Genomic DNA, 22,736 nt, shown 5'->3' with positions numbered 1-22,736 from the left:
TGCAGAGCAGACTAAGGTCTAGGTATTGTGCCTTCTAAATTTGCTGTATTTCTCTTTTCCAGCTTTTTAGACAAAATAGACATTGTGCAGCAGAGCGATTACACACCGTCTGACCAGGTGGGTCATGTCTCATATTTAAACTGTTTCACATGTGCACATAATTAATTTGTTGTATGGTTTTGGTTTTTAGTATGGATGCTGGGTAATCACATTTTAATAACACAGCTGAAACTGAAATGGCAAACATATAAGCAAAAATACAAAATGCATTGCATTTTTTTCTCTGTTTGTCCCTTTTAGGATCTGCTCAGGTGCAGAGTTCTTACCTGTGGTATTTTTGAAACAAGATTCCAAGTGGACAAAGTGAATTTCCAGTAAGTAGTCAAATATGCTTCATAACAGTGGACAACAGTTCATGTCAGAATTATGAAGTAGGGGGTTTATCTTTTCATTTGCTTCTTTTGTAAGGGAGACACCTCACTAATCCTTGAAAATGATCTAAATTATAGTCTTGTTTCTAAACTGTTTCTAAGTCATCATTTTAAAGTGGTGATTTAGAAGGCATTAAACTGATTTTTTTTGCTTGTTTTTGCTGTAGGAAAGTAGGATAGAATGTAGAATAAGTTTGGTTTATCACCAATGTAGGATAGTTTGGTTTTAACAACATTAAATGAGGTCCTTATATAAAGTATGAATTATGGTACATTAGAGCTATAAAACAAGATCTGCATTTTTTTTTCCTATTCAGAATAAATCTGAAAAGTGAAACTTTGTGATGTTACATGTTGCTAGTATTTACCATCAAATATTTGAAGTTGAGTCATGTCCCTTCCTTTTCAAATGTCATTTTCTGATCACTGCTGCCTCTGTTAATGTAGTACAGTTAGGAAATGCTAAATATATTCATGCTGCTTAGAGACCAGTGTTTGCAGATTGGAGAACACAGCAAATGAGTGCGTGCTTGCTCATGTTTTAAAGTCTCAAATGTTGCAGTTGTGGTAATTGAGCATTTGTTTTTAAATACTCATGATAATCTTAGCAAATAGATCCTGCTGCCAACATTAAAAACAGTACTAGGCTTGTAAGTGTTAAATCAGTTAAGACTTCCAGAAATACCAGGCATGTTTTTAAGTTGTTTATTGCATACGTGTGTAGTGCTGGCACGTGAATCCAGAAGTATTCATCAGTGTTAGGTTTTGAAGAAAGTTTTGCTAGTGCAGTAGGTGGCTTGCCTTACTTTATGTTTAACATTCATTATCCTCTTTTGCAAGGGAGATCTTAAACCATCGAAAATTATCTAAAATATAATTTTGTTTCTAAACTGCCATCATTTTAAAATGGTGCTTTAGAAGGCATTTGACTCTGATCCCAGGCGCATTCTTTATTACACATGTGAAATGGTCTTCCTCAAAGATCTGTGGGGCTATATTTTCACAGTATGTATTAATGATGTCGCCTTTGTTTAAATCAATAAACGACACTGCTGGGTACCCAGCTGTGAAAGAAAGCACTAATAGTAATCTTCTCTGTGTCATTTAAATATCAGCCTTGTGACGAGTAACATCTAGTGTATAAATGTATCGCAGATGTATGGCAGTTAACCCAATCAGAATGGATCCCTGTGGAATACTGTAATAAATGTCTTGTTTTTTTAAGCCATGCTTTCCTAAACTGACAAAGTATTCTCTTCCTGTTAAATAGGTAGCATACTAATTTAAGACTAATCTATTACTTAAGAGGATTCAAGAATGTATTATGATTTAAACAAATAAACCACAAGTCAAGAATTACACAAATTGGGGCATGATTTACATCTGTGTAGATTATCTATCACTGACTAATTTCACTAATGTTGTTTCAGTACCATGTCCTCAAACCAGACTGAAATTTCTCTTAAATATAGCTTTCACTGTGGTAGTCATTGAACTGTTTGAATATTACTTTGTTTAAAGTTTTGATCAGATAAGGAAATTTTCCAATTTAGGTCTAAAGTTATTTAACGTTGAGGAGTCTATAGAGTACAAGATATTTAGTTGCATGCATATTTTGTTAAATATTACTTTTGCTGTTAGCAATGAGTAGATGATGGTACAGAAGCACTTTCACTTTGATATACTTAAGCAACAAGAATGACTCATTGTGTGATGTGTGAAATATTTCTTTTTCCTTCAGCATGTTTGATGTGGGTGGTCAAAGAGATGAGAGACGGAAATGGATCCAGTGTTTTAATGGTAAATACATCTTTCTGCTTTTAGTAGGGTGTCCTATCATTTTAGTTAGTTTATTCTTTGTTTGTTTTTAACAGATAAATGAGAGAGAAGTCCCAGCCTTGGTCCTTATACATTTCTCTTCTTTTGCACAGATGTAACTGCCATCATCTTTGTAGTGGCCAGCAGTAGCTATAACATGGTCGTTCGAGAAGACAATCAAACCAACCGCTTACAAGAAGCACTTAATCTCTTCAAAAACATTTGGAACAACAGGTGAGCCTGCAAATACATGTAAACTCAGTAATGTATACAGTATTAATGTTCTATAATAACCTGTTTTTGTTTTTCTTTCCCTTATTTGCCTTTTTGTCCTCAGATGGTTGCGCACTATCTCTGTAATTCTCTTCCTGAACAAGCAGGACCTCTTAGCTGAGAAGGTCTTGGCAGCAAAATCAAAGATTGAGGAATATTTTTCAGAGTTTGCTCGTTACACCACACCAGATGACGGTGAGAAACACATTTAACTGCCTCACATATACACAAGGTCATAAGTGCTGTAGGTTTTCAGAAAATAATTTGACGAACTATGTTGGGTCTTGTTATTGTGCATCATGCTTCCATATTGGCTCTTGTAGTTTCAACTATTCAAGTATCCATCTTTATAGCAGACATAGTAGCAGTTCCAGTAATAGAACACAGTCCTGCATGTAAACTGCAGAGGAATACAGAGCCGGTCATCATAATGCTATTGCTGTGCAATGCAAGCCCTGATGGAATGGTGATGGGATTTTGCCATCGAGTATCGTTTGCACAGAAATGAGGAGTGCTTGTGCTTTAGCTTCTGAAAGGCAGATTCACAGGCTAAGAATAAACAGAGGTCTAGAAATGGTCTTGTGTGTTTCGGATTTTTGGGATGTGTGTAGAGATGATTTCTAAAAATACCTGTTTTCAGTCAGAGTGACTGTCAATAGTGTGGACACTTTTGTTTTTCTCCTTTTTCCTACCTGTTTTCTTATCCAGTGTGACTAGTGCTGAAATCATTCCTCAGAATAGTCATAAGTATATGTATTTAAACTGTACCCTTCCTCTCTAGCAACCCCTGAGGCAGGGGAGGACCCACGAGTCACAAGGGCAAAATACTTCATCCGGGACGAATTCCTGGTGAGTACGTTAGTTTATTGGTAGGAATAGACAAGTGCACTGGTAAGCTGTGGCTGTCATGACTCATGGACCAGTGATGTTTGTCTATAGAGACATAAAGGCATGAGTCTCTAGGCATTGAGCCATATATTTTGTGTTCTCTCTTCCCTTCCCATCAGAGGATCAGCACAGCAAGCGGTGATGGCCGGCACTACTGTTACCCACACTTCACCTGCGCAGTAGACACAGAGAACATCCGCCGTGTCTTCAACGACTGTCGAGACATAATCCAAAGGATGCACCTCCGCCAGTATGAGCTCTTGTGATTAGAGGAGGTTGAGCAGCGGACTTTGAAAGAGCTCTTGCGATTGGAGGAGGGTTGAGTCATGGGCTGTCTAAGAGCTGATTGGTCGAGGAGAGAAGAATGTGACTCTCTCCCATTACCTGCTGACTTACTCTCATGCTGGGCCCACTATACATACCCACACTGTTGCCCAGGAAAACCTTGTCAGGGGACCAAAAAAAAAAAAAAAAAAAGCTCACAGCACCCATGTGACGCAGACCCATTTCAAGACTGGCTGCACACGGACCTTGAGACAAAGCTAATTAATATGATCATCTGCACAAATAGATGCAACATACAGACCTGACCACAATTGCCCTGTCTGACATAAAATTATGCACCTGCAAAGACATAGCTCACATTCTCTTGTCTTCTTGTATTAGCTCGCCCTCTGATCAGGGTGTGTGCCATGCCACATACATACAGTCACAGCTAACCCTGGCATTACTGTTGAGAGTTTTGAGCCAATTTGTGATGACCCCTTGGTCCTGTATCACCTGACCATGCCTGGCTATTTTTAATTGTCTGGATCTGCTTGGTTGACCTCTTGCACAGAGACTAATGGTTCCTCACTGAATTGTGAAAGCGACAGGACAGACTACAAGAGGGACATTGAGACATGACCTTTCACATGACTTGTTAGGTGCTTCTGGAAAGATGAACTATAATGTTAGAATGATCACAGCTCTCCACTCCACAACCCCACTGCCTTCTTTGATCATCTAATTTAATGCAAATAATTTGATTTGACAGCACTCTTGCTTCTGGGGGGGGGAGTTCATGTAAAAGAGGGAAAGATAGCTATTGCCAATAGAACACTGCTCTCTTCTGCCATGTTTTCTCTTCCTCTCATCATCAACCCAGCTCCTTTTCCAGCCCTTTTCTCACTCTTGCTGTTTTTCCCCTCTTTCTTTCTCACCCTATTTTACTGCTGGACTATTATTCTTGTACAGACTGTAAAATGTATTATTTTGTACTTTATTGAAAAAAAAGACTTGTAGAAGATCCCTGTGCCTTGATCACAACACTGCGTGGAAAAAAAGAGCTAAAGGTGTAAGGTATGTGTCTGCGCTGTATCGCTTGGCCTCTGAGCCATCCTTCCCCTGGGGAATCCGAGCCTGACTTTTTCTCGCTCCTTTCCAGAGCTGCCATTTCTCTCATGTTGTGTTATTCCAGCTTGTTTTACATCCATGTGTCCCCAAAAGAGAAATAATAAGTATAACAAATATGGATGTAAAAACACTTCTATTTCTCAGTTTTTATAGAATCAAAGAACTATCACCTGTTTGTGCACTTTGTTACAGTATGTTACATCAACTGCAGTCCTTTTCCCAGAGGGTGAGGATCTGCCTTACCATTTTATTTCAGTTTTAGCTTTAAGGTCAAAGGTGATGGGAGATGGGGTAACCAAATGCAAAATCTGGCTTGTTTCTACATAATTCCATTTTTTCCTAACTAAAGAAGAAACAAAAGTAGTTTTGTTTGGAGTCATTCTTGGCTGTTTCTGAAAGGGAACTGTAGGTGATGGCGGATTCGCAAAGTCATTCTCTCTAACAAACTGAAATGATTGTGTAGCACATATCACACTGAATGGTTGTTTAATCAATTTTGCAGGATGTGTTGCATTAATATGGTACCATGGTTCATTTAGTTGTTCTTTCCAGTTCTTTAAGTTTATATAGAGCAGATGAGACCCTCACAGATGACGCACAGGCTTTACCTAATGCTACCCACTAGATGGTAGCAAGCTACAAGTCACGTTGTCTGAGAAACATCCAATACAGTACAACCATCTTTTGTTTTTAAGTTGGTGTTTCAAAACTACACTTCTACATGCTGGTTTCGATGTATTCACACACTTGAAGATGTGAAATTATTGCAAGCCTCTCACCAATCAGTTAATTTTATTTAGTTCACATGGAAACTATGAAGTTTACAACAAGGTTCTTTGGAAAAGGGATTCACTGAACACTTGGGAAAAGTCATTGAGAAGAATTTCAAACAAAAGGCAAACCAGCAATGATCTTGCAACACTGTGGATTTAGGAATTAAACCAATATAAAAGTTAACCAATGTGAGAGGACCCTGGAGATTTCATGTACTGCAGTGTGTGAATCTATTGAACAGATAATCTGCAGTGCTTCACTTAGAGCCAGTTGGTGAGGAATGTATTTCGAATTTCTGTTCTTTCCTGGTTACCTATTCACTGAGCAAAATGGGACAGAACACTTGCTTCACAAAAATTTTTCTTTTTGGCCACAGGGTATAGCATATATTGGACTAAAAAATAAAAGGCATGCAATGAAAAAGAAAGTAAGGACTTTTTAGGTCTAGATGGTGGGATTTTTTTTTTTTTTTTTTTTTACTCCTATGGAGCGTTGAATCTTGAAGCATCCATGCTTCAAGATGCGCATCATTTCTGCATGACAATGTTATAAAAACTGCTCAAATGTCCTTTGTGTGATATTAAATTGTGATCATGTGATCACAACATGCATTGGCACTACAGAATCACTCGGTTTATGGTCCTCCAGAACTGCCCTAGTTTAAAGCAACTTTGTCTTCTATGAGATTTTCTTGAACAGCCCTACATTTTATATTCAGCTCTAGGTTTGGAAATGCCCACCCACCTGTTAAAACGATGAAAACTGAAAGGCAATCCTCTTGGAGTAATGGTCAGGAGGGGGACTCATGGTGATATAGATTTTCTGCAACTAACCCATCTCGCTTGCTTCAAAGGTTTTTTTTTCCAGATCTCTCTCTCTCCATTTAATTTGATAATACCAAAAAGTGCAAAATAATTGGGAGAACTGTAATAGCAAGAAAACTTTTAACTTCTTGAGTTTGAGGATTCAAAGTGCTCAATGTAGCAGTCCATTTGTTGGGGCACATATTCAGACACAACTTTGCAACTTTAAAATGATTGACCTTACTAGGCAAGGTAATTGGACTTAATATTATTTCCTTAGACTAAGGGGCTTGTCAGAAAAAAAACTACATAAACCCAAATGAGCTAATTCCTGTAATGCATGCCATAGCCTATAGCTACTATGTGCTTCAGAAATATTGGCAACCCAATTAAATGAACAGATAGTTAGGCCTTTAAATGTAAACATTCACCTCATGAAGTGCTACATTTTGATAAAGCTTACTGTGATTTCATAATGTACATCTCCCTATAGTGTGGATGAAAATATGTATTTGAAAACATTAAGATTTGTTTACAGTTTGGGCTCCTCACTGATGGGGTTAATTTTGAAGAAAATAAGTCATAGCTGTATGTAGATAATGTAAACTTTGTTTTTGCAAAGCACCTCATGGAACAGGCTTGTAACTCTCACAGGATTAATTGGCTGAAGGTTCTCCACAAGAGGGAGCTACAAAAGTGGCAATTCACATGAATGACAGTCTCCTTATTGAGCTTATTTTATAAGTTTATATCAGGGATGTAGATGGGAATTCTGGGAGAAGAGCTGGAGAAACCATTTAATTAACAAAGCTGTTGATCCTTGTATGATCATTTGAATTTGGAGATGGCTTTATTGCCTTTGATACTGGGACTGGTACAGCCTGCGGTGAAAATGAATTAAAGTGAGCACGGTCCATATTTTGTCCTCAAGTTATGATCCACAAAGTGCACATTTCTACAAATGATGGGATCAATTCAATTCAACTACATCCTGTTGCGTTTATATTCTCACACTTGCTGACTTCTCAATCCTCCTTATTTAATAACCGATTCTTTCACTACTTGTTCCAAAGGTGAAAAGACCCCTATCAAAATCTGACATACTTTCCAACACTGGTTCTCTCTTGTCTCAGTTTAATTTTGTTCTTTCCTTGTCATAATTCATGATGATCGATTGCGTGTTTCATCTTTATATAGCATTTTTCACTAGAATGTTGCAGATGAGTCACTGTGGCTGTGGTATATTAAAGATTTTACTGGAACATCTTAGAACGCCTAGTTGGCTTCTAGATTCTGTTAAGCTGTTATTAAAATGGGACTCTCTCCCTTACCAAAAAATCTCTTAATTATTTCAGATGAGTTAAAAAGCGCTTCTTTGGACAGTTTAGTGTGTTTCTGGTTAAAGTGTGAGATTCCTAGTGTTTGACAAATGTTTTGCATTATGAATGACGAAATCTGCCATAAAAAGCAGGAGCCTTTTTACATTACCATTTTTACAATTGAAAACCTTAAATAAAATGACTTTATTTATAGTTAATTGAAAAAAATTGGCTGTCGAATATGGTACTTGCATATTGGTATTCAAGTGTGTTGCGTATAGTGTCAAACGTGTGTGTGTGTGTGTGTGTGTTGTGATTATTTGCTATTTAAACTATTTAAGCCTGTAAGTGGGTGGCAGATGAAGCTGCTTAGTTTTTATAAGGAATTACGTCATAGGTCAGCCGATATTCCAAAATATTGGAAATGACGAACAACTTTGCTTTTATAAGCGATTTTTCTTGCTTTCCTTTTTCCAGCTGTTCCTGCTACTTTATTGAGCGTCGTGGCCAAGATAAAGCTCGACATTTTACCGTTTAGGATGAGCATTTAGCATTACCATAATCAGAATTTAAACAACTCACCGAATGTTACGATGTTATTGACTTTGAACATTACTGATTAGTGGCAAACATGCCCTCACATATCAAAAAACGAAGAGATGCTCAAAGACCAAAGAAAACGTAAATGACCAAGAAGCAAAATTTTAAAAGCTTATTACATCAGCGTTCTAAATGGTCAAAAAAATGTTGCTTCTGTATAGAGAAAGTGTTTTTGTCTCCATGTGATGCTGATCAATTTTATCTGCTCCTTTTCGAAAACGAAGTACTTCATTATATAGCAAAAGACTTGGGGAATTAATACAGCATGCATTGTATCCTATTAATTAATTAATTGATTGATTAGTAATGCAATTGTGTGCAAAGGCAATGACAGCACTTGTTGAAAACCATTATCGAGTATGATTATTTAGCCTTTACCATCTACAAAAAAAAAAACAAATTAAAAAAATGCAAATACTAAATTTAGCAGTACTTCTAGTGACATTTTCTGATTTCTGATATGACCATCTGCGTCGTCAGTGCCGCGAGAGATGAGCGCAGGGACTGTCCTGCACCTGACGCATAGCCGATCACGGCTCAAACTGTGCGGCTGCAACGAGATCTTGGGGGGCCTCGGTGGTACAAAAGCCAGTGGTAGGCGAAGCTCTTGTTTTTAGCATACGCCACCGGTTTCGAATTTTGAAGGCTTGAGCCAGGAATATGTTTAAGACTGTCATGTGACAGTTATGAAGATGGCGCATCGTATTTCTCTTGCATTCTTTCCAACCGCGACGACCAGTTTAAACCGATGAGCTTATCGCACGGACAGTCCACTAAGAGAGGGGTTCATCAGTACAAATGACAGGAGACTTGAGTGTTTCATGGGCAGACTACATGTGAGCAGACGGGGATGGAAGCTAGGCTACGCGTGAAATCGCTAAATAAATAAATTGGCTCAACTCGGTCTACTCCAGCTCGCTTACAGACACTGCAGCAATAACAGCGAAGATCAGATTTCCGTTCATTACCGTGTAGAGAGACTGGGCTCTGCATCACAGACTGCAGATGGTTCGTTTTCGCGGGAATAAAGAAGAGGGACGATGATAGACTGAGGAACTGAAGATGAAATTCTAACTGTCGTTTTTGTAAGTGTTCTGACATGTAGCCCCTACAGTACACGTAGATCTATATGTAGTACAAGAATAAAAGCTACATATAGCCTAGCCCTTCATCTTGCGAGCATCCTCCCACGACACCACCGGAATGGAGATTGGTTTTCAGGGAATCTAAATCATATTTTGAAATAATGTGGATCCCAACAGAGGATGAAAAATTCGGAGTTGGTAAGTATACATGTTCTTCTTGACGTCATTTTGGGATATTTACAATGTAGTTCACGACTCTTAAGATTTAGACCTATGCAACAATTCCTCCTTTACGAAGTGCTGTGCGGATAACATTATCTGGTGCATGTAAAATGACTCATTTAAAGATCAAGTTATCAGTGTATACGTACGTTAACGCAGTTTCATATAAGATCAGTAAATTGTCAAGTTTCAAAATTTCATACATAAAACGAATCATTTCTGTACACGTGATGGGAGGTATCATGAACTGATTATTTGCATCTGCCATCGCGCTTGTTGATTAAAGCAGAAGTATTCTATAGGCTATTGAACCATTTTCATCTGTCATCTTTGTCTTTAAATCCTTCACTAAATATCAAACAAAGTATCGTCTTGATAGATTTAAAGTATAATTAGCCTTTTCGCTCCCCACAGTTTTGTAACGCAGTGGCACAGAAAAAAGGCCTTATCATGACCGCGGAGGGGCGCTGATGACGAGCGTTCTAACAGGTGCGCGCAGATTAGGGCTGCGGACCTCGCTGAGGCTGGGGGCGAGTGCGCCTGGTCCCTGACGCTCCTTAGCAACGTTCCTTAGCAACTGTTCTCAGCGCTGCGGATTATACTTTACGAAGAGAAAGTGGTAGAACTTGATCCCAGATGCTAAACCTGTATTTCCAGTACCAGCATTTCGCTACAGTCACATGAAAACGTCTTCAGTCTGTAGGGAGGCCCGCTGTTCAATAAGCAAACGCAGCTTGAATTAATTATTACCGCAGAGAGCAGGCCTTGGGTAGCTCCTAAGAAATCTTAAAATAAGCAGTTTATGGACGTCTTGGCAAAACAATGTGGCTTTTTTCACATTAGAACAGTACATCACCATGACAGCTAGCCAATATGGATGACAGCACCAAGGTAATACGAGACCAGCTGTGTCCCAAAAGTCCCAATTTGGTTTCTGCTATTCATCTCCTCTTTTTTTCGTTTCCATATTACCTTAAAAATGTTCAAATTTGCCATGTTAAACACTGGCCCAGTACTGAAGGATACAAGTGTACAAAGGTAAAATTTTCTTCAGAGGTCTCTCAGCGGCACCTAATGGAGGATACTCAAGTGGCTCCTTTGCAGAAGAGATCTGCATTGTTGGGTGACAGCCATGTGTGATGATTGCACGTGAAAATCATCCAAAAGCATGTCCCAAAACCTTCTCCTTGTCTCCTGTCCTGTTTTCCTGTCCCCGGGATCTAGTTCAAAGTTCACAAAGCGGACAGGGAGAGGAAAGGAGGACAGAGGGGTAGGTGAGGAGAAGCAAATACATATCAGGACATTAATTTTAGGGCACCACACTTGGCGACTATTCAGTGTGACATCACTGAGCAAGGGAGTGCAATTAAAGTAGACACAAAGCTCTTAAGAAGCTAGAGAGTCACACTTTGACATAATTATATGAATAGTTCACCTAACCTTTTACAGATTTTTATTTATGTATTATTTATTTTATTTACTTTTTATTAATGAAGAATAGTGGGACTTTGTAAGCATGGCTGACAACCTGTGGTATTTCAATGGTGAAATAAACTGATATTACTACTACAGGTTGTCACTTACACAAATGAAACAATGTTGATTAAGAAGGAAAGTAATGCATTCTTTATGTGGAAACTGCTTTGGCTTTCACGTGTAGTCATAATGCGGATGTGTCACCCAAGGATGCGATTGTACTCTGGTAAAGAAAAATTCAAGCATCACCCCCACATTGAAGGAGATGCCTGGGGAAATTTTTGCGCTGTTCGCTCATCTTCCATGCTATTGGAACAGTAGCTAACAAGGCAAATTTGGAAAATTTTCCAGGTTGAGAGGAGACAAGAAGACAAGAAAAGTGAATGAAATTAGACTTCTGATACATACAGCCAGTTTCCATATAACATATGCATGCATTGTGTGCAACTGTATATTTTTAAAGTCTGTGACACAAATGAACAACAATTAAATAAATTATGCTAGCATTCAAATGCTGTGGGTTATTTTCATATGCAAAGTATAGTCTCTTTCAGCACTGGGACCTGTTTTGAATGAATGTCTGATCAGCAGAAGTGTGCCATATTATTTATAAAGCATTGTAATTGTCAGGTTTGGTGAGCAGAGATGGAGTCGAATGCAGGAAGACAGATTTAGTAATGAAAGGGGCAATAGTATAATCCAGAGGGCATACGATAAGCAAACAAATCCCCCACGAACAGGCAAGAGTAAGTCCAGAATACAGGCAGAGAATAAAATAACTGGGGTAGCATACAATGACTACAACAGTTCAGAAACATAATGCAGACAAAGGAAACTTCACAATGACAGACTGAACAAACGGGGCTTAGATAGGGAGACACATTAAGGAAAACAAAACACAGGTGAGACTAATAATCTGGGGATTTGGAACGAACAGGAGGCTTGTGGGTTGTGTAGTTCGTTCTGAGTCTGTGCAGAAGGCATGACAGTAAGTCATCTGATCCAGTGGCACCTGGGTATGTTCCGTGCCACATTTCTCACTTCATACTTATTATGACTGTTCATCTGTATATATTTATTGTTGTATTTGTGACAGAATGGACCTTAGGTTCTTAGGACACGTTGTCCTAACCTTTAGTCCTGCTTTGGATTGACTGGGATAAATAGCTGTCTGCACTGACACCCCACCACTAAAACATTCTGTGTTACTATATTGCCTTTCTTCGATAGTGCTCCCCTTGATCATGACCACAGTATACTAAAATGAACAGAACAACATTTTTAATTGCTAGAAAAATAATAACTTTGTTCCCCCATTAGTATTCTCCTATTGTTGTCTGTCACCTATTTCCACACCTGCATATCCCTCTCATAATCTCATAATCAACTTGCAAGGCTGACATGCCTTACCCTAAAGCATGTGAATGCAGTCACCACATCTTGCAACACTGAGTTCACCTTCAATTGCCTGGAATCTTTGGTATCTATAAGAGATTGAAATCCATTGGCACTGTTGGGAAACAGACTGGTAGAACCAGTATCATAGGTGGTTGAGCTCAGGAACCTGGTTGGCTAGTTGTCAGTGGTGTCCCAAAAGCTTTTCTGTGTTGTATGAATCACTGACTGTGAACACATTTGCACATTTGATAGTAAGACTTACATCGGTTTATCTTACCTGTATGCATGTTCAGATATTGTATCTGTTATGGAATATTTAAGCTTCTCTATTCACCCCTGCATCTACTGAATGCAAAATTTCTCTACAGCCTGTGGTCATGCTATGGCATAATCCCATCATAATGTAAGTTTGGCCAGTGGGAATCTCGGTCAGTCTCATTTCATTCAGGTTTCCACCCAGATCAGACTTTTAAATGGAAGTCATCCTGGAATGTAGACATTGTTCAGCTATAGTATACTTACACAGACATAGACAGGGCCATGCTGGCTATGATGCACACTGTTTCACTGTATCTATCTTCAATCAGTCCAGGAAATGCTGCAGACCAGGCCTGCCAAAACTACTGGTGTGCTGAAACATTGACAACGTTTCTCTGTTGCCAGTTTACACACAATTTTTTCTGTTATCTTTTGACCCCTTTTTTTAAACGCTCAACTTATTTCAGTGCCCATTGGAAGTGTTTAGGTACTAGGCTAGTCAGTTTATGATGGCAGTGAATAAGATGATTAAGAATGCAGCTGGATACAAAACTGGGCCATTGTAAGATATTTTAACAACAAAGTGTGTGTGTGTGTGTGCGCGCGCGCGTGCTTTGTTTTCATGCTGCAGGGTGTGTATAGTGGTAGCATCTGTTTCTTATCATACATGGTGTGTATAGTGGTAGCACTATATATCCACTTGTTCGCAAGACAACAGAAAACAGAAAAACTGAATTATTAGACATTTAGGTTCATAACAAATCTAATAATATAAATGCCACAACATGGTTTTCTTACAACGCTAATAAAAAAAGGTACAAAGAGTGAGTACTGTAACCTCTAGTAACACATAGAAAATTGACAGTCAGTGTGCAGTTTTAACAGCAAATACTAAGGATTAAAAGAAAAATAAATGTGAATTTAGAGCACTTTCCATCTTAGTATCACAAATGGCTGGCAAAAAAACGAGTGAGAATTATCACCTTGGTAGGCTACTGAATGATGATGCAAACATATACAAGCAAATATTCATTCAAACTTTAATATTTATTCATGCATATGAAACTAACAAACCAATAGGTAATGATTCTACTGATTATTCATTTGTTATTAGAACCTGTTATAAAGTTTTGACCACCATTTATATAGTGTCATGGGGATAACAATGGTGTTACTGCAGAACAGCTGGAAAAAAATCAAATGTTGATTCATCCATAGAGTCACGGTATACCAGTAGACCATTCTGGAAGCCAGGTGCTTGTGCCCATAAAGTTGAGTCATCTCCAACAGGCCCAGCTCAGCTCTGTCGTCATATGGGGGTGATAACGTATAATAATGTTTGATTAACAGTGTTGTGTTTCTAAGTTGCATTTGTAGTGATTCTGTTTGTAGCTGTACTCTTATGGCCCTCTGTATGAACATTGGTTTGTACATATATAAAAAGAATCAGCCACAACATTAAAAACCTCTGACAGGTGAAGTGGATAACATTACTAATCTCATTACAGTGGCACCTGTAAACGGGCGGCACATATTAGGCAGTAAGTGAATGGTCAATTCTGTTGGGATGTGTTGGAAGCAGGAAAACTGGGCAAGCGTTAAGATCTGAGTCACTTTGTCAGGAGCCAGATTGTGATGGCTAGACGACTAGATCAGAGCATCTGGGTCAGACAACTGAGTCAGAGCACCATCTTGTGAATTGGTCCTGATATGCAGTGGTTAGTACCTACCAAAAGTGATCCAAGGAAGGACAGCCGGTGAACCGGAGACATGGTCATGGGTTTCCAAGGCTCACTGATGCATGTGGGGAGCCTCTCTGGTCTGATCCCACAAAAGAGCTACTGTAGCACAAATTGCTGGTCTGAAGAATCCCATTCACCTGGTGAAAAGTTGGCAACAGAATGCACTATAGGTAAAGGCAAGCCAACAGAGGCAGTGTGATGCTCTGGGCAATGTCAGGCTAGGAAACCTTCAGTCCTGGTATTCATGTGGATGTTACACCAAAACACCATGATATGCAATGATCGCATTCACAAATAAATAAAAGATGAATGAAACTGCAATCAATACAGTGCTTTTTTGGTACATAATATGTTTCCATAGCTACAGCACTATAGTTCTTGGCTCCTCCCACTCCATGCTAATCACCTACTGCTCATTGGCTCATTATAATAATGACTTACATTACCATGCACCCAATGCATTTGGCTTGGGGATTGGCACCAGAAAGACTGTTAATCTTGAAAATTTCCAAAGAGTGTGGGTTTTCCACAGTATATGAATACACACTGCACTTATATAGCTCACAGCATATCGATCTTAAATTCCTCCTCATGGGATATCTTTAAAAGTCCCCAAGTAATAAATTTCTGAAATATATTTGATATATATAAGGCTAATCATTGAATAGATTTATGTTTTGTAAGGTGTTTTGTGGTTTGTAGCTGTGAAGAAATAATTAAGTGTTAATGGCTTATTGTTTTACTGCCTTTCACAACTAACTTTGTAGTGGAGAGGATTTGCGCTTACCTATGCTGATGATAATGAAACATCATTTCAATTTTTATGTGACATAAAAATGTGCTATTTAAATGTCTTAAATAGATCATTTATTATCTGACCATGCATGAATTTACCTAAACTGGCTATGTATGAATGGATGAATGAATGAATAAAGGAGGAATCCGAAGTTCTTTAACATCATTCACCTCATGCTGCCAGAGCTTTGTGAATAAGCTCTTGAAATACACACATATGCTTTCAAGTTAGCATTTTCAGTCAGTGGAAATGCCATTTTCAGTCAGTGGCATGTCTGCGTGAGGCAACTCCTCATGGAATACGATTGCATCATACAGTCCTATTGTTTTTTTTACTTCCAAGTTCAGTTATGCTTTTCTGTCTTGCATATTTCTTCTCCAAGGTCCTCTAAAGAAAGAGTGTCATCTCTTTCTCTCCCTTTAGTGATAAGCAGTTTCCGTAGTTCTGTCAGTCAGTCCCTGGTCTTGGAGCTAGGAGAGACTGTCCAAATCCTTGAGAAATGTGAGGGTAAGGTCCTGTAATCTCTTAATCAATCAATTAATTAGTTACTTTATACCTTTCATTGTACATAGGCTTGTGCTTGTCAAATACAATCAGTGAATCTAGTACTGAATCTGTCCATGTGATTTTATTTTAGGATGGTACAGAGGTTTTTCCACCAAAAGACCGTCGGTGAAGGTAGCACTAGAGTTTCTGACACACCCTGGCAAAGCTGATTCAGTGTTTTGATATGATTTAAGGAAAGAATGTTATTCATAATAACAAAACCCAACATAAAGACATACAGATTGACTGTGTGTGTGTGTGTGTGTCCATGCACACATGCATGCCTGCAGCTCTATTTAGGTCCCTGCACCCACTCATGCAGTTTTATAGCTCTCAGACCACCCACTCTCTACTCTCTCTCTCTCTCTCTCTTTCTCTCTCTCTCTCTCTCTGTCTCTCTCTCTGTCTCTGTCTTTTTTATTCTCACTTTCACTGAACATCTATAGAGAAAGAAAGAAAGAAAGAAAGATAGCTGTGAGGCATTTTCTGCTCTGTAATAAATAGATTTATACAGTAAGTCAAGCAAGTCTGAAGAGCAGTTCACTGATCCTTCGATTCCATCCATCTTAATATTAATACATACAGCTAAATTAATAGGGCAGATCCTCTACTCACCACAACAATAATTATTTTAAAAACTAATATTGTTTCTGTTTCACTTCACTTCTCTGCAGGGGATCTTTCCAGCCAACTATGTGCACTTAAAGAAAGCAACAGTTACCAACAGGGGGTAGGTGACTATGACTCAGTAATTCATTAAAGCAGCTTGCCTCCTCTACACCAGGAGCATTAGAGCAAATAAACTCTGTGTAATGAAGATACAGCCCTGCTAGTGACTTTTTGCCCTGGAGATCTTGCGGCAGCCAGAGAATCCAGGGCTTATTCTACGTGCCTGGTGTTTGTGGTTGCGTGTGTACATGTGGTTGGATCTGTCTAAATACTGTGTGCTGCATTTTCTAGGCAGTGCGAGACGGTGGTTCCTCTCGAGGACCCAATTATCACGGAAAGTACCAGCACGCTGCAAGAATGGGGGGTGCTCTGGAAGCAGCTTTACGTGGTACGATCTGCTATGGCTAGTATGAACTTTGGTGCCCTGCTGCGTGTTTCGTGCTCTGTATCCGCCGTGCACATGTGCGCCTGTTTGTGCGTGAATACGTAGGTGGTTTGGGTCTGGAGGAGCCTCTGTTGCCCAGGCAACAATGCATTGTGTAATCGCTCACTACACAGCTCCAAACTGAGCCCTGGGCAGTGTAGCCGCCTCATAAACACAACTAATGCTCTCTCCCTCTCTCTCATTCTGTCTTTAGAAAACTAGAAATAGAAATGAATAGAAATCATTTTTGTAAGTGAAAATCAAATTTCAGCACAATGTTTTTTACACTGTGCTATTCCCAGGTTTAAATAAATCTGTATTCATTTTGTTGTCTTTGTTGTTGTGGTGCATTATATACATGTGATATTTGCTTCATGTTAACATTGTATCCTCTGTCTGAACATGACAGAAGCATAGGGTAGAGCTCTTTCAGAAGCTGCGGCATGTGATGACCGAGCTGATGGACCTGCGCCGTCAGCTGATCTCTGGTCATATGACCCAGGAGCAGAGCCGTGAGGTCAAGCGTCACATCACCCTGCGCCTGGACTGGGGCAACGAGTAAGGCGTTACATTACCCAGCAAAAACGGCGGCTGTTATAATGATGGTTAAATCACCAGCCAAAAACATCCCCTCACTACATTTGTTATCCCATTTCATTTTGCTGTTTTTGCCCAGTTAGTAACAGTTATTGGAAGCATTGGAAGCATAGAGGGACATTCATTATCATATGTCAGCATGACCACTCCGAAGGATGTCATAGCATCTCGTCAACATCTCTTCTATGCTTGTGCAACTCTGTGGAGCAGTTTAACATGCTTTGAGGTGCACGCTGATGCTCTGAATCTGCTGCATTGCTTAGCAACAGAAAAGTAGTCCCTGTGTTTTGTTTTTTTTATTATTCTTGCTTAAGTCCCCTGCATTTTAGAGAACCACATAGAATTTGATACAGAAAGCAAAGAGCACAGCTGGGATTCAAACCCCTGATCTGAGCTGAATAATTGATCTGTCCCACTTTGGAGCCCAAAATCTTCATCATATCTCATTAAAATGAAAGTCTGGGATATACTTAAATTTCCCATTTATTCATTATTCAACCTGTCATTTCACAGCTGAGAAAATGTTCATTTGTTGTGCTCTGAGTAACTGGAATCCTGCTACCTGCCTTTTTTCCTCTCCTTTATTATAGACACTTGGGTTTAGACCTCGTGCCTAGGAAAGAGTTTGAGATGGTGGATCCAGACCAGTTCAGTGTATCTGACCTTTACAAGATGGTGAGTGACTGGCAAAGCTGTCCAACAGATTGTACTTGCATGAGAACATATGTGCAGCAGGTTTAGAATGTTATGTGGGAGCAGGGTGGTTTTTTTGTGTGTGCACGAGCATTATTCTTCTTATTAATATTACCAATAATCTCCCTTTGGTGTGATTACTACACATGCAGAAAAAAGATTACATAGAAAGACTTTCAGAAAGAGAAATGGCCTCAGCTGTTCTGAGAACTGTATTTTTTGTAATTGTATATTACAGTTGTATTTTTAAAGAATTGATAGTGCAGCAATGCACTGAAGTTAAAGATCCCATGCAGAGAGACCAAGGTGCTAGCAACATCAAGGTTGTGGGTTGGATTCCCAAGAGAGAACACTCACTCTGGTCTGCCAAGATCATCTGCCAAATGCTGTAAATGTAAAAAAAAAAAAAAATACAAACTGGCATATCTTAAATACTGTTTGTTATCTGTCACTGAATACTAATACCAAACTAAGAAGACACATGTCTTACATTAGAGGGAGCACATGACAATTTTTATTAGCGTAGATCAAAAACCAGAGCAGCATCTAAAACCCAAAACCCAAAAGATCACTAGGAAGCCCACACAAACCCTCAGAGGACCCACCACATTAGACAGACTACAGACACTCAATACCATTTGTGGAAGTGATAGTATTTCAGCAAAACCACACCGGCGGGCAAGACAATAGAAAAAAGTGATGTCAACACATAGGTAAACAGGTCCGAGGTGAAGGCAGAGCAGGAGAGGACTCGCAGGTGAATCGGGAAAGACTAAATTCAAGTTCAGATACACTTCACATACAGGCAAAGCCCAAGCAAACTCCCACTGGCAAGCTGCAGCTATGTATACACATCTTTCCCACAACCGAAAGTGACTGTGGTGCATACATGTAATTGCACATTCCAGACTTTGCAGTTAATGCTGTAAGAATGAAAGACACAAGTATTTTATTTTTGTATATATTTTCATTCCCTGTTTTGAGTCCACTATGAATTACACAAGCCCACTAATGAATTACATGCATGACTTTAGAATTATTTTAACTTTATTTTACTGGCTATAATGTTTTGTAATGCAGCAGCTGCAATGCATTTAGCAAAAAGACTGCTTGGGAGCAACTGAGCTTGAAAATGAACTAATATAATTGGGATATACTATAGTAAAGCAGAAGATGATCGAATCTACCACGCAAAGCCCAGTCATAACACTGTGCAGGGTTGTTATTATGGTGTTTTGTGTTCCTTGCCTATCAAGTAAATAAAAATGTTCCTATCAAGTAAAATTAAAAACAATTATTTTAACAATTATTCCCCTCTAACAGTCACACTCCGTCATGTTTTCACTAGAAGCAGCTACTGCTATAAAATTCAGTCGCACAGTTTTATGTTGGCATTTGTCTCAGAATTTTGCAACAGTATTTCCCCTTGAGTCTGCTAAATTGATCAGTCTGCTAAAACCTTTCCTTTGCCAAAACAATATCCAATATTTCTCCATGCTATAATGATCAGCCCTGCTAATATTTATTTATTTATTTGCCAAAATCACTTTTGCTTCCAAATTCATTCATCCTGAGAAAATGGTATCATCCTTTTATCAAAGTCCTCTCAAGCTGTATGTGTGGATGAGTGTGTGTGAGTGTGTTTTAACAGAACATGTTTCTTGCCGAACATATAGAAACTAGAAGCTCCATGCTCAGACTACCTAAACATTAAATAAAACATTATTTTCCTTTCTGTTTATACATTCCACAGCATACCTCCAGCAGGCATTGTGGTCAGTCAAGTGCAGTACAGGTTTGAACTCACTAACACTAAGACTACTTCACGTTAATATCAAAATGCTGTTTACAAAAGAAAGCTTCACAATCAGAAATCTGTTCAAATGTTAGTTTAAATGTTTACAGGGCCAGCGTCATGGTGATGGCTGCCGGGCACCAGTCGCTCACCATCTATTTCTCAACCTGAAAAGCTTCACATACAACAGCATCAATGAAGACACAGAGGTGCTTTTCAGTCTCTATGATGTCCGGGAGAACAGATACATCAGGTTAGACCCACAGATGCACAAGCACATGGCGAACATGTAGCCTGACGAAGGCAGGCAGTGTGGTAGATTTTGTAGCATAGTGCGGAAGCCTGTTTGAAATCATTGGAACTCGTGGAATTAATTTGGCATGAGTGGCAACAGAGAGGATGCATGCAAATCTGTTCTTTAATTATTAGTGCATAACAACTACTCGCATACAGTTTCAGCAGATGGTGCAGTCCAGCATGTCAGACCCCCCACAGCTCCCACCCCGCTAGCGGAGCAGGATAGAACAATATCCTGCTTTGCTTTACTAGTATATTTATTTTTCGCTTCCAGACATTATCTGCAGAGCTTGCGGTGGCTGACCACCACGTAACCTCTACAAGCTGTGTTTGTTTCCTTGTTCATGGTATTCAGTGAAAGATTTCTGGTGAAGCTGAATAAAAACGGTGGCGCACAGAACCCAGAAAAAGTGGACAGACTCTGTGCTCTTTTTATGGTAAGAAAATGTCTCAGTAATACTGTATGGGAATTAGAGTGTAAATTGTCTGGATTGTGTTTTTTATAAAAAATAGTAAACGATAGGTATACATTAATATTTTCTATTTTGATTGTGATGCTCTTATTTTGCCAAAACTTTTGGTCTAGGATCTGAGCACAAAAGATCTCAAAAAAGAGCTCTATATTGTTGCACATGTTATTAGAACTGGTAAGTACTCGAGATTATTTTTTTCAAACAGTAGCAGTCCCTATTTTATTTTATATATATATATATATATATATATATATATATATATATATATATATAAATTCCTTATATTATGCAGTCTATATTTTGGCAGTGATACATTTGTTTTGTTGTACCAACCCTTTACTTCAGAAAACTGTATTCAAAATGATACTTTGATCATTAAGTTAAAATACACTTAGCTTGAATTCAAGGATACATATATCTATGTTGAATAAATTATGCAGGCATTAAAATAGTTTTATACATAGTGATAGTCATAGTTAGTCATTTACCAGCTGTGTAACACTAATAGAAGGCCAGTCATTTAATTATACATATGGCATTTCCACTTCGATTCTGTTGCTGTTTTCTGTTGAATGAGAAGTTATGAGGGTGACAAAACAGAGTACATCAGATACAGCCAAAACATTTGGTCTGTCAAAGACAGCTTGTTGGTACATTGTGCATCACTGTCCAAATAGTTATACTCATGTTATACTTAACATATTTTTTATGATATGATATTCTGTTATGCTATTTTTGAGGGTGGTTGTCTGTTTGTGTCTGACGTGGCTATGAAGGTCGGATGTTGCTAAACGACTCAAAGAAGGGACCGCCACATGTGCAGTACAGGCGGCCGTATGGCTGTGCTGCCCTGGCCATGACCGATGTCTTCAGTTCCATCACAGATCCCAAAGAGGAAAAGGACTTTGTGCTTAAAATCTACACGTGAGTATATTGGTGTGTATATGGATGTGCGTGTGCGTGTGCGTGTGCGTGTGCGTGTGTGTGTGTGTGTGTGTGTGTGTGTGCGCGTGTGCGCGTGTGCGCGTGTGTATGCGTGTGCGTGTGCGTGTGTGTGTGTGTGTGTGTGTGTGTGTGTGTGTGTGTGTGTGTGTGTGTGTGTGTGTGCGCACGTGTGCACTTGTGCGCATGTGTATGCGTGTGTGTGTGCGCGCATGGGAGCGTGTGTGCGTGAGTGTGTATGAACGTGTGTGTGTGCGTGAGTGCGTACCATTGTAAGAGCTTTCCTCTCATGCCCAATATCTCTCACCTCCCTAGCTGTAATAATGAAAGCGAGTGGTATCAGATCCACGAGAACATCATACGGAAGTCCAGCACTAAATACTCTGCCCCTAGCACCAATTATGGTAATCATTCTGCTTCTAGTGTCAGCAAAAGAGAAAATAACTTGCCATATAAATGTTACTGTAGATGCCGTAATAGATTGCAGGGAAACATGGAAACACCCTTTGTCTCTTCCTTAGGTCTCATTGTATCGCTGCAGTTGTTCCGTGGGGATCTAGACACACTGCGGAGAGAAAATCATATAATGTTCAGTAGAGGTGTAACGCTCGCACGCAAACTGGGATTCCCAGATGTAATACTACCAGGTAAGATGTGTTAGGTGATGGTGATTTCGTTAGGTGATGATTAAAGGAACAGTTTATTTTTTACCACCATAAACTAACAATCAGTATTTATGAAAGTGATTATAGATTTTTTATTTTCTTTTCTATAAGGTTCTACTCATTTGAAATGAAGACTCAAGTTGGTTTGTAGTCCGTAAATGAACCAGTTTATGTTCCATAGAGTCCCCCACATGGAAGTGGCACTGTTCAAAACAGATTTAGTGCAGAATATGTGAAACCTCCTATCCTGTACATGGCAGTTTAATGGCTTTCATATTGTGAAGAGGAATCATTGGAAAAAATAATGTATTGCTCCTTTAAGTGTAATGTTAATTTGTGTTACCTGCCAAAGTCACA

At 39.1% G+C, this 22,736-nt stretch overlaps 2 protein-coding genes across 8 annotated transcripts in view; both read left to right on the top strand.

Moving 5' to 3' along the window:
• Window positions 1–5,168, top strand: part of LOC113578881 (guanine nucleotide-binding protein G(s) subunit alpha) — a 49,601-nt gene extending 44,433 nt beyond the window's left edge. For all 3 annotated transcript variants that reach the window (XM_035536059.2, XM_035536060.2, XM_035536061.2), the window contains 7 exons: window positions 63–117; window positions 301–374; window positions 2,173–2,231; window positions 2,363–2,483; window positions 2,587–2,717; window positions 3,304–3,371; window positions 3,530–5,168. In XM_035536059.2, coding sequence (XP_035391952.1) covers window positions 63–117; window positions 301–374; window positions 2,173–2,231; window positions 2,363–2,483; window positions 2,587–2,717; window positions 3,304–3,371; window positions 3,530–3,676 — 655 coding nt within the window. In that variant the 3' untranslated portion in view covers window positions 3,677–5,168. The remainder of the gene's footprint in view (window positions 1–62; window positions 118–300; window positions 375–2,172; window positions 2,232–2,362; window positions 2,484–2,586; window positions 2,718–3,303; window positions 3,372–3,529) is intronic.
• Window positions 5,169–6,335: 1,167 nt separating this feature from the next.
• Window positions 6,336–22,736, top strand: part of LOC113578894 (dedicator of cytokinesis protein 3-like) — a 49,765-nt gene continuing 33,364 nt past the window's right edge. For 2 of the 5 annotated variants that reach the window (XM_035536325.2, XM_035536324.2), the window contains exons 1-14: window positions 6,336–9,584; window positions 15,702–15,785; window positions 15,916–15,956; window positions 16,499–16,554; window positions 16,785–16,881; window positions 17,327–17,475; window positions 18,105–18,189; window positions 19,961–20,002; window positions 20,113–20,255; window positions 20,655–20,736; window positions 20,886–20,946; window positions 21,549–21,696; window positions 22,030–22,118; window positions 22,236–22,361. In XM_035536325.2, the coding sequence (XP_035392218.1) occupies window positions 9,548–9,584; window positions 15,702–15,785; window positions 15,916–15,956; window positions 16,499–16,554; window positions 16,785–16,881; window positions 17,327–17,475; window positions 18,105–18,189; window positions 19,961–20,002; window positions 20,113–20,255; window positions 20,655–20,736; window positions 20,886–20,946; window positions 21,549–21,696; window positions 22,030–22,118; window positions 22,236–22,361 (1,240 nt within the window). In that variant the 5' untranslated portion in view covers window positions 6,336–9,547. Of the gene's footprint in view, window positions 9,585–15,701; window positions 15,786–15,915; window positions 15,957–16,262; window positions 16,338–16,498; window positions 16,555–16,784; window positions 16,882–17,326; window positions 17,476–18,104; window positions 18,190–19,960; window positions 20,003–20,112; window positions 20,256–20,654; window positions 20,737–20,885; window positions 20,947–21,512; window positions 21,697–22,029; window positions 22,119–22,235; window positions 22,362–22,736 lie in introns of those variants that run through there. The other 3 variants (XM_035536326.2, XM_081703846.1, XM_081703847.1) reach the window with 3 other exon arrangements.

This window comes from Electrophorus electricus, chromosome 20, assembly GCF_041902795.1.
Source record: "Electrophorus electricus isolate QZ-2024a chromosome 20, ASM4190279v1, whole genome shotgun sequence".
Taxonomy (NCBI): domain Eukaryota; kingdom Metazoa; phylum Chordata; class Actinopteri; order Gymnotiformes; family Gymnotidae; genus Electrophorus; species Electrophorus electricus.
The sequence above is the reverse complement of the archived record's forward strand: the minus strand, read 5'-3'. Positions and strand labels throughout refer to the sequence as shown.